Here is an 11,642-nt window from a genome sequence, read left to right on the forward strand (position 1 = left end):
TTCATACTGCGTTTCAATGATGACAGCGGTCTATGTCTATTGATGATGATGACACCGCGCTTGTCACCGGCTCGTTTTAACACGTTTTTGCGCAAAAAATAAATACAATTATAATCCCTTTGTTAGTTACATAGCAATATATACAGTTAAAGAATATTATGCCAAATTTTCAGAAAGATTGCAGGCTTTATCGATTTATTAGATTTTTTTTGTATTTCTCCATATAAAACGAGTTTGAAAAATTCAACGGCATATTTCTCAAGTTGAAGAAAACTGACATGGGACGCTTATGCGAAGAGGGGCAGCGTAAGTCCTACGTCAAAAGGTTGTCGAAAATGCCTTGAAATACAAAATTGACAACTCTTGAATTTCGTCGAGCGATTCTAATCATTCGTGAAAAATACAATATTTCATGCTTTTTTAAAGATCATGAATATTGTTTGAAAAGAAAATAAATATTTTTTCTCTATGCAAATTACTTGTTACGCGTATAACAATATTTCGAAGGACCTCAACCCCCTATATTTTGCGTAACAAAGCGTTACAAAAATCAAACAACCCCCCACCCCCTGTTGCGTTACGTTGAACAGACCCTTTAGTATAGGCCTTTTCATGTGACACTGGCGAGACTGCACTTGTTTACAACCGCTGAACAGGCCCGCAACCCCGAAGCTGTCACTTTCATAGAAGTACAGTATCCCCCCGCTTATCCGGACCTCGCTAATCCGACGACTTGTTAGTCCGGATCTCGCTAATTCGGATTTTTCCGGATTAAAAAGTATCAACACCCATTTAAACACATTATGCTGTCAGTTTTCAAATTTGTGCTGTGATTTTGTTTTGATTCATTTGTATGGATTTGACAGTCGGATTAACGAGAGAAACCCCGGTAGTCCCGCCATACATTTGTCGGATCAGCGGGGGTATACTGTACTGTCAATTGACGATAAAATCAGCTGTTTCTAAACGTCTCGTGAAAAGGGCTATAGGCCTTTTCATGTGACACTGCCGAGACTGCACTTGTTACAACCGCTGAACAGGCCCGCAACCCCGAAGCTGTCACTTTCATAGAAGTGTGGGATATATGACAAAGTAATGGCATCAAAGCGATACGACAAGAAGTACTGTCAATTGACGATAAAATCAGCTGTTTCTAAACGTCTCGTGAAAAGGCCTATTATTCATACGACCCAATGGGCCTTTTCACGAGACGTTTAAAAACAGCTGATTTTATCGTCAATTGACAATTCTTCTATGAAAGTGACAGCTTCGGACTTGCAGCCCTGTTCAGCGGTTGTAAACAAGTGCAGTCTCGGCAGTGTCACATGAAAAGGCCTATGTCGAATTTGAATGCGCAGCGTCGCTTCGCAGACAATTTTGAATTTCGAAGTCAGCTGTCAAATGAACTTCCGTTTGCACCATCTAGTACCGCTCTGCTGCTACCTTCGACATTCTTTTCCGGCTGTCATTTACACCGAGGTAAGACGTGATTCGGTGCGGTCTCGCTTTTAAAACGTTGAATTCTCTGTGAACAAATGGAATTGATTCCATCTTTGATTTGGCCATTGTCCACTAAAATGTGCTACCTCAAAAAATGTTCATTTTATCGCGATAGAATTGCAAAACCATCCTAAAATTTTGCATTGTTTTTGTTTCTATTCAACTATTCATCAGGAGAAAAACATGGCTCCCCGATACGAAATCTGTGTTGGTCTGAACAAAGGCCACAAGACCACAAAGCTGAAGCAGCTGCAGTACCGCGGTGATCGCAAGGTCAAGGGAATCCGTCCGTCCCGTACAAAGGGGGTGAGTAACTTGTCATATTATTTGCAAACGTGCGAAGCAGCGTCCTTTCTCATGATGAAACACTCCTTAATCCATTCACAGACCGTATGTATTTTCCTGTCGGCCGCCGGGTGGTCAACATTCTGTTGGCTTGCCTTGGTGGTTCGGCTGGTTAAATCGTACATTATGGTTAATCTTTGGTTCTGATCGATTTACAGCAAGCATCGAAAGAGGCGTCCAGTTGTGGTAAAATTGTTGCTAATTCCAGTTCTTATCTCTACCCCACCAAAACAGATTCAAACCAAACACACCAAGTTCGTGCGCGATTTGGTCCGAGAGGTTGTCGGTCATGCCCCGTACGAGAAGCGCGGTATGGAATTGCTGAAGGTGTCCAAGGATAAGCGCGCGCTGAAGTTCCTGAAGCGTCGCCTCGGTACGCACATCCGTGCCAAGAGGAAGCGTGAGGAACTGTCCAACATTTTGGCCCATATGCGTAAGGCTGCCCACAAGTAAGCAGTGGTCTGTCCGGTTCTTGTAATTTAAGAATTACTACATCCAAAAGCTTCTGTGAAAGGAAAAAAAATGCCCCTAAATATAAAAGCAGATCGCGTTGACTGAAACAGTTGTGTTCCGTGGGAAGAATGTTGCGGTTATCCGAAATCCGGTTCTTAGCGTCCGATGCTTATAAAATCAGTGCTCCTCAAGCAGTGCGTCGGGATCCACTATAGCGGGCATTTAGTGATAACTATAATGTTGGCGAATTAGTTTTATTGGTAGTATTCATAAAGAAAACAACTGTTTCTTTCCTTCGAAACGGAATTTACATTGGAACACTCGTCATTTGCAACTTCCTTTAGTGGTGGTAACAATTAATTTTGGTCCCCATAGTGGTGCTATCCATTGATTTCTAATGGGACTCGCCACTATTGGTGCAGTTGCACCACTAATAGGTGCAAAGGAGTCAATTTTATAAGGAAAAATAATCGTTTTCAATAGTTTTTCAAGCGAAATCTTGGAATAAGTTGCATTTAACAGGATATTAACTGAAACCATCGTAAAGTGTATTTTGAATTAATTATGAAAAATCTCAATTAAATCCCGCTACCTCCACTATTGGCAGGGTAAGGCGGGGCAAGATGGGTCAGGGTCGTTTTTGAGCATCGTATATATCTTAATGTGGAGATTATGACTTTGTAGGAGGGATAATTTGGTTCTACTTTACTGTCACTCGATTTGATGATAAAATTTCAAATTATATAAACAAATAATTTCATTTTTTTGATAATCTCGTGTAATATATCATTTAAAAAAAAGTCCGCTTGTAATTTTTAAAATTATTTTGAATCCCATTGGCTATTCCTTGGCGTGGTAAATTTGTGTGGTTCTACTTTTTCTCTGATGACAGCATTCTCCTAGCCCATAGACGATGCAATCCCTTCGATTGAGTAGTTGTTGATTCACAGAGAGCAGATTCACGCGAATCCTCTGCTCTAGTATAAACTTTGCAGTAATAATAACTCCGTTCTTCATAAAAACCCAGATTAATCCACCTAGCATTGGTGGTGCCTTTCTCGCATTTAGATAAGACACAAACCTTATATGGGGTTTATATGGTCCGATGCTGAGACGAGACCTGCAAAGACGCTGCTTCTTTTCTCTTGTTTTGACACTTGTTCTTCTTTTCATCACAGTTGACTATCGAGCTTCAACTGTTTACTTGACTGTTTCACCTAAGCCCCAGGTGGACCCTTCTGAGCACAATAAAAGTGTATCCAATTCACGAAATATGTTAATTCATTTTCATAAGGATTTTTATACCGGGAACAAAACACAGGTTTATTACTGATTATTAACAAGCTAAACGGAAGGTTTGGAATACTCGTTAAAGTAAAAAAGTCATGGTAAAGCAAAAAGGATGTGGAATATTTTATTTGGGATACCAATACTTTCACTCAAAAAGCTGCTGGTTGCACCTGACAGTTCGTGACAGCAGTTGACTGGCAGCAGCTGAAGTTTAATTTTTTCCTCTTTGCAGGTCTCGTCTCAGGTCCGATGTACCTTTTTCTGTTAACCCTTTCCCGTCCACGACTTTTTTCAAAGATTTCAAAAGGAAGGAATCATCTTTGAGAAAAATGCTAGAACAAAAGTTATTTGGCATAGCCAAAATTAGTGGAAAACGAAAAAAAAAGTTTTTGATTGTAAATCAATAGTTAATTGATTGTTTTCAATAGTCTCACTATTTGTACTCAAAATTTATTATATTTCCAGTCTAATGGAACCATAAAGATGTGTCCAATATTCCTTTTTGTTGTTGAAACAATTCGATGAAGGTTAGAAGGTGCAAAATTTGATGGTGCACCACAGACACCATGGGCGGGAGAGGGTTAAAAGCAATCGAAGGAGCTGTTGACTGTGCTATCACTTTTCACTTGGTAACGTCTTCATCAAATATTGATTATTAATAAACAAGCTCTTCAACTGATCAGACGTGTCTTTTCATGGTTGTCTGCAAGTCGCCCTAAAATCTATAGGTTATGGGCCCAGCATATTGTTCCGATTAAAGAAGTGGAAATGGCGTCTACAGCTCAGAAAGCAGGAATTACGCAGTTTTCTGGAGAGGTTTTTGAGGAATTGGCAGCGCATGGAGTAAAAAAGGCGATCGTTGACGAACCACCATCAAATGAAGCTACGGCGGAAGAAAAGGCAAGCTACCAGGAGCGGGATGAAAAAGCCAAAGCCTTGATTGTATCCTATATTGCTGACAGTCATCTAGAACATGTTCGGGATATGAACTCGGCCAAAAAGATGTGGGAAAGTTTGAAGAGGACCTTCGGAAAAACTGGATTTGCTGCCTTGAATTTCATCCGACGTTGCCTACATAATCTCAAGATGCCAGAAGGAGAATCGTTGAAGGAGCATTTTTGCAAGTTTGATGAACTTATTCGCCAACTCAAGAACGCAGGATCGGAGATGTGTGAAAAGGATGTTATCAGTCAGCTGTTTATGACACTACCTGCCGTGTATGATACAGTTACAACTGCTTTGGAAAATCTGAAAGACGAAGAACTTAAAATAGATGTTGTGAAAGCTAGATTATTGGCGGAGGAGCAAAAGAGAGCTGGAAGAGAAGTTCATGAGCGGCATAGTGAAGCTGTTTTGGCCGCCAAGTCACGGCGAATTGGAAGAGACGAAGACTATGGAACCGGTCATGGTGAAGCAAGGTCTGGATTGTACAGAGGTAAAAATAGAGCGTTTCCGGGAAAGTGTTTTGGATGTGGGGAATTTGGACATAGGCGATTCGAATGTTCAAAAATGATTGAGAAAACTGGCAGAGCACATGTAGCTGAGATACCAATAGATCGGGAAGTTGCACTGATGATGACAGAAAGCGAGAAAGCGGGAACTGAAAACGAGTTGGAGTGGATTATAGACAGCGGTGCCAGTCGGCATATGGTCAATGAAAAAGATTTATTTGATGTACTTGAAGACTTACCAGAACCTGTGAAGATCGATTGCGCAAAGGATGCTGAAAGCATGTGGGCTACAAAAGGTGGCACTGTGTCAGGAAGATCAGTAATTCATGGAGAGACTATAGCATTTAAAGTAGGAGAAGTTGTGTATGTTCCGAATCTTACGTTCAATCTCTTATCACTGAGGAAGCTAGTGAAGGCTGGAGTGACGGTTGATTTTCAAGCTGAAAAGGCAGTTATGATGCAAGGCAATCGTTTAGTGGGTGAAGCTAAAGTTAGAGGAAATTTGTACTATTTTCGGATGTGGAAGAATAAGAAAGATACTGCTCTGATGTCAAAATTGAATTACGAAAGTCAAACTGCGTTATGGCACCAAAGGTATGGACATCTAGGATTCAAGAACTTAGAAAAGCTGAAGAAATCTGCAATGGTCGTTGGTCTAGATTCGTTAAGAAAATGTGAAGAATTTTTCTGCGAGCCCTGTATGGAGAGTAAGTTGGTGCGATTGCCGTTTAATGGATCGAGACCGGCGACGAGTCGACCTTTAGAAAGAATTCACACGGATGTTTGCGGAAAGATAACACCTCCTACATACGACGATAAAACATATTTTGTTAGTTTCATCGATGATTTTTCTCATTACGCTGTTGTATTTCTGATGAGTAACAAGAATCAAGTTTTCCATTATTTCAAAGTGTATGAAGCTATGGTTACTGCCAAATTTGGAAAGAAAATCGAAACTTTGAGGTGTGATTTGGGTAGCGAATATTTCTCAAATGAACAGTTATTTTTTTATAAAAAACAAGGAGTACAGGTGGAGTCCACAGTCGCATACACACCACAGTTAAATGTGGTAGCAGAAAGATTCAATCGTACTATAGTAGAAAGATGAGAGCTATGTTAGTTCATCTGGTGCGCCAAAGACGTTTTGGGGAGAAGCTATTTTGAATTCAGTATACGTAACCAACAGAAGTCCTTGTGAAGCTTTGAAAGATCTGGCCACGCCTGCGGAGTACTGGAATGGACAGAAACCTGATGTTAGTAAACTAAGAGTGTTTGGTTGCCTCGGATTCTCCTGGATTCCAAAGCAGAAACGCGGAAAACTCGATCCAACAGGACAACGGTGTGTAATGTTAGGGTACGCTCCAAACGGTTATCGACAATGGGATCGTGAAAATCAAAAAATGTTTGTTGCCCGCGATGTGAAGTTCAACGAGTCAGCATTTCCATACAAAGAAGATGATGTGCGGCCATCTATAATAACTGTGTCTGATGAATTTCCAACATTGAAACAAAAACCAATAAATGTTCCTGTAGTAAATATTGTAACGAACGAGATAGACGGTCAGCAAAATGATGTCCCTACAGACGAAGAATATGTAGATGCAAATATCTCGGCACCCGAGGAAGAACAAGATGCACTCCCACCACAATTAAATGGGAACTCTCAAGAGGAGAATGTTCCGAGGTCTAGTGGTCAGGAGTGCCGGAGACCAGGTTGGTTGCATGATTTTGTTTCTTCCTATCGAGCTTTTTCTGCTGCTGTTAACGATTCACAGATTCCATCAAAATATTCGGAAATTGAAGGTCACTTAAACCAAATTCATTGGAAACGTGCGGTTGAGGAGGAATTGATGTCTCTTGTGAAAAATAACACGTGGGAGTTCGTTAGATCCCGGATAAAAATTTACAGTAACTTGTATGACATAACCCATTGAAATACAATAGATTGTATGGCAAACAATACAAACTATTGTATGCTTATTGAAAAATGTTCACGGTTGTAAAAGATCTGTATTGTACGTACATTAAAATAACAATATATTTAAATGTTTCCGATATATTCTATTATATTTTTATTGTTCGCTTATGTTTAGTATTGCTCATCCAAAAACTAAACAATTTTTAAAAGTATTCGGTTTGGATGATCTGGAAATCCGTCTAATGTTATTGAATTAATATAATTTTGGAATATTTCATGGATTTATTATATTGATGAGATAACAATTGAAAACAATAAAATTACAATAGCTTTGTTTGTTAAATAAATAAAAATGTTATACCGATTCTCAAGTATCCAGCTTTCCACGTTCACCATAATGGCGGCTGCTATAAATAAATCTGACAGTAACTGCTTCCGACGCTGAACTGTTTCCGACGCTTCCAACGGTAGTCGTAGCCTAGCAACTATTTTCATTTTGTTTATTTATTGCTACGTGAGCAGGCACAACATGGAAAATACTCGAAAATTCAATTCTCGTAACATGCTTGCATAATTAGAAACTATTAATTGATTTAAGAATATATTCATCATCTTTATGTTCTAGATGGAAGAAGTTAAATTTCGACGCACAACTGTAGCCCCAGCAACCCATCCACCAACAAATAGACAAATCAGTTTAATGGTGATATACCTACTAAGTATCAAAGGCATTATTTTCGCCCTGCATGCATATTTCCATTTTCTTCGGCGAGGGAAGACTTCTCATGTTCAAGATGCTGAACTATTGCACTGAATAAATTGCAATTTTACGTTTGAAGGTGTGGTGAAGAAGTAATAAATGACGAGCAAAATGGTAGCATAAATGCAGCGGCTTTTAAGCTGTTCGTTGCGAACTTTGATACTTTTAAAATGAAGTTAATATCCCTACCTGTTTCCATATCATGTACATATGTTTATTCTATACAAATATAGTTGGAAGTTTACGCAGTTCACGTTTCGAATAACCTGCTGGGCTTACATTCTTAATTTGTATAACGAGGGGCGATTTTGAACCGTTACATGGCTGTCAACAAAATTGTGTGAGCTCAATATTTACAATATTTCCCGAATGGGAAAATATTACCAAACCAATCACATATCCAGATAGAAATAAATTCTCATACTATTTTCATTAGTTACATGGGTCGATACAGTCTTATGCAGTGTCCTCCACAGTACAAGAGGCTTACAACAATATACTGGTGAATGCATAGACCTCATCATTAAAAATAGGGATTCAGATTACACAGGACAGGACCGCCTAAAAGAAATTTCCTCCGCAGAAATGGAAGTCAACTATACAACCGATGCAGATATTTTTTAGTATCTCATCCGTATGAATAAACTTATAGTTCGTATAGTTCCTTGGAATATTGCTGTTGTCTACAATTTCCCTCAATTATTCATTAGATACTATGAAATGTTCTGAAAAAGGAAGGAAAAAATTAGAATATTAACGAAAATTAATGAGACCGTGATTTGATGAAAACTTTTCCAATCAGCCACCAGTAAATAAACAATTGGTTGCTAAGATACATATCAATCGACGTCGAAAGCAAATAGGCGTCGGAAGCAATTACTGTCAAATATTTTTATAGTAGCCGCCATTATGGCGATCGTGGAAAGCTGGATATATTTTTATATTGCAGGTATTGTTGCGGGTCTAGAAATGTTTTGCAATAAAAATTTGATTTAAAAAAAAATGAAAGGGAACAAAAACTTTTGCTTATAATTTTACTCGGAGAATGGCTGGATTCATTTGAGCGTGTACAGTTTTGTTTATAATTAGTGAAGAGATGAAAATAATGAAACTGTATGGTGCAGAAAGTGTTTTTTTCATTGCAGTTTCTGCTGCTGGGAAAGCGGTAGATCACTATGGCTTCTGTACCGTGGTGAGTATCTAAAGTGTTGAAGCGCGTTAGAGCATCATTACTGGGCGCGAGTATTTTGATCACTCTCCCTGTACTGTCATTTTAGATTAGTCACTCTTTTTCGCATCGCTCACTATTTTCGGTATTTTCGGTTATCATTTCGGTGGCTGCATTCCGTATCGGTGACGTTCGACGTTTGATAGTTCATCAAATAGTAGCGCTGTTATTTGGTCAATTTGGTCACCTGTCAGCTGCGCTACTGTTTTAGCAGCGCGTTTAGTAGCGACCGGTAAAGTGTCAAGTAATGATACTGCGCTGACAAACGGTTTATACTCACCACCGGTAATCGTAATGTTATACTAAAAAAGTTCAATGTACATAATGAACGCAGTGGTTCATCCCGAACAAAAAATAAATGAAAATTTTATCATCATAATATCTGATGACATGCCTGGTAACATGTATCCTTGTTCCTTTACAGAAATGAAGCTTATGATAAATAAAATACTGCTGCTTGCTGGTCACTGATTGAAGATCGTTCAGTGGCTACCGTGGCTACCATTGGCCAATCTCACCAACGGGATATAATAAGAACTGATGCAGGTAATTTTTTCTTTTCTTCTCGACGTATTTTTTCTAATAAAACTGACATTCTTTTATAATTTACATTTTCACAGGTTTATATCTATATGTATTGTCTATTCGGAACAAAGTTAGTACGCTTTTTAAACCGATGTTGGATTTTTCTCCAGATACAGGCAACCCACTTAACTTTGAAAGTAGTGCGCTGGATTCGTCTAAAGATATGCTAAACAACCGGAGGAAAATAAAATAATTTGTAAAACAATTAATTGTATTGTATTTTTATTGTAATATTGGAGTATAATGAATTCTCAATCCTGTTGTATTTCTATTGTAAAACAATAGAAACAGTAATTGAAAACATTTAAAACACAATGTTTTCTATTGTTTTGTCGCCCGAAATCATCCCATTGAAGAACCGTAAAATCAATTGTTTTGCTCCGAATTTTGTATGGTAAATTTTCGATTTTTTTATTGTAAAGATACATAACAACCCCCCTTTTTAATTGTAAAAGTCCCATTTACCATTCATTTTATCGTGGAAAACCATTATTTCTCATGTGATTTTATTGTCAAAATTCCATTATATTCAATGGTAAAAATTATGTTTTAAATGGTGTTGTAACAATAAAATTTATGATATTTTAATGATATTTTTTATCCGGGATGTCCTGATGCTGTTTCACTGGTTCCATGTAAATGGGTTTTTACTAGAGGCCTGAATAAGAGAAACGCGGATAGGTATGTGCCGCCAATCGAACCGTCAAAAAACAGCAGCCAATCGAGCGGGAGACCTGTCAAGCAGCCAAAATGTTGGCTCAAATACTGAAAAGGGCTAAATTTGTTTTTATGCCATTTTTAAATAAACAAATTTGAATGCATTTTACATTAGTTTGCAATAATATATGCAAGTCATTTATAGATTCTGAAATGAAATTGCATTGTTTATTGGATTCTATTGTCATGTGATGTGGACACATTAAATAGCGGATTGTGAGATTTTATCTACACAAACCATTTCTTCCTTTTCATGTGTTGCTCTTTGATGAAGAAGATTGAATGCAGTGTTGGCAGAGTCATATTTTCTATCCGCGTTTCTCTTATTCAGGCCTCTAGTTTTTACTATCAAAACAGATGCAGATGGAAATCCTGTGAGGTACAAAGCGAGGCTAGTGGCGAAAGGATTCATGCAGCGAAAGCACTTGGACTACGAAGAAACTTTTGCTCCGGTGGCAAAGCTTGCAACGATTAGGACTTTACTGGCATTAGCTAATGAATTCGATTTATCAATTTTCCAAATGGATGTCAGGACAGCATTCTTAAACGGCCAATTACGTGAGAAGGTTTACATGGCCGTTCCAGAGGGGGTAGCTGCAGTTCCAGGAGAGGTGTGTCTTTTGAAACGTTCATTGTATGGTCTAAAACAATCATCTAGGTGTTGGAACAATCGATTTAACGAGTTTTTGATCAGCCTTGGCTTCCGTCGTTCCCGCCATGATTATTGCTTGTATGTGAAGAGTGGAGGAAAAGATGCGGTATATCTTATCATTTACGTTGATGATCTTCTTATTGCTGGACAGGACACTGGAGCCGTGCGAGATATTCAAGATAAATTGAAACAAGAATTCGAAATGGCTGACATGGGCGAAGTACATCATTTCTTGGGCATCAAGGTTGAGCGTAATGTAGCAGCAGGTTCATTGTCACTTTCTCAAACGGGTCAAGTTGATAAACTTCTACAACGTTTTGGAATGGAGCAGTGTAACCCAGTCAAAACTCCAGCGGAACCAAACCTGCAGTTAAACAAATATGAAGGTAACAGCAAAAATCCATACCGCGAGTTAATTGGTGGTTTGATGTACATAATGATGGGAACCAGACCTGATTTATGTTATATTGTTGGATATTTGGCTCGATTTCAAGATGCAGCTGGCGAACCACATTGGCAACAAGCAAAACGTGTTTTGAGGTACTTGCAAGGAACTAAAACTATGAAACTAACATACTACAAAAGAAACTATCAGCCTATTGTTCATGCCTTTGCTGATGCTGATTATGCAAGTGATGAAGTAGACAGAAAATGCGTTTCAGGATATTTACTAAAGGTTTATGGAAATACAGTAATTTGGTCATCGAACAAGCAGCAGTCCGTTGCGATGTCGTCAACAGAAG

General features: G+C 38.6%; 1 protein-coding gene and 1 long non-coding RNA gene across 3 annotated transcripts; both read left to right on the plus strand.

The window, feature by feature from the left end:
* Nucleotides 1-1,334: 1,334 nt before the first annotated feature.
* LOC134225447 (large ribosomal subunit protein eL36) lies at nt 1,335-2,405 on the plus strand. Its single transcript, XM_062705529.1, has 3 exons — nt 1,335-1,479; nt 1,675-1,806; nt 2,080-2,405. Exons 1-3 carry the CDS (start codon nt 1,351-1,353, stop codon nt 2,296-2,298), a joined length of 480 nt encoding a protein of 159 aa, XP_062561513.1. The 5' UTR covers nt 1,335-1,350; the 3' UTR covers nt 2,299-2,405.
* Nucleotides 2,406-8,709: 6,304 nt separating this feature from the next.
* Nucleotides 8,710-9,702, plus strand: LOC134225057 (uncharacterized). Of its 2 annotated transcripts, XR_009983152.1 has the most exons (4): nt 8,712-8,909; nt 8,995-9,230; nt 9,370-9,491; nt 9,566-9,702. It is a non-coding gene; the product is annotated as an uncharacterized LOC134225057 (long non-coding RNA). The 2 variants fall into 2 exon arrangements; XR_009983151.1 differs by lacking the exon at nt 8,995-9,230 and having other exon boundaries at nt 8,710-8,909.
* The last annotated feature ends 1,940 nt before the right edge of the window (nt 9,703-11,642 follow it).

The sequence above is a fragment of the Armigeres subalbatus genome, chromosome 3, assembly GCF_024139115.2.
Source record: "Armigeres subalbatus isolate Guangzhou_Male chromosome 3, GZ_Asu_2, whole genome shotgun sequence".
In the NCBI taxonomy this organism is placed as follows: Eukaryota; Metazoa; Arthropoda; class Insecta; order Diptera; family Culicidae; genus Armigeres; species Armigeres subalbatus.

Bases quoted from the DNA above. Each gene is read 5' to 3' on its own strand.
- LOC134225447 (XM_062705529.1), top strand. From the start codon at position 1,351: ATGCGCAGCGTCGCTTCGCAGACAATTTTGAATTTCGAAGTCAGCTGT. The intron at 1,480-1,674 runs GTAAGACGTGAT...ACTATTCATCAG, and splicing joins CGGCTGTCATTTACACCGAG to GAGAAAAACATGGCTCCCCG. The intron at 1,807-2,079 runs GTGAGTAACTTG...CCACCAAAACAG, and splicing joins GTCCGTCCCGTACAAAGGGG to ATTCAAACCAAACACACCAA.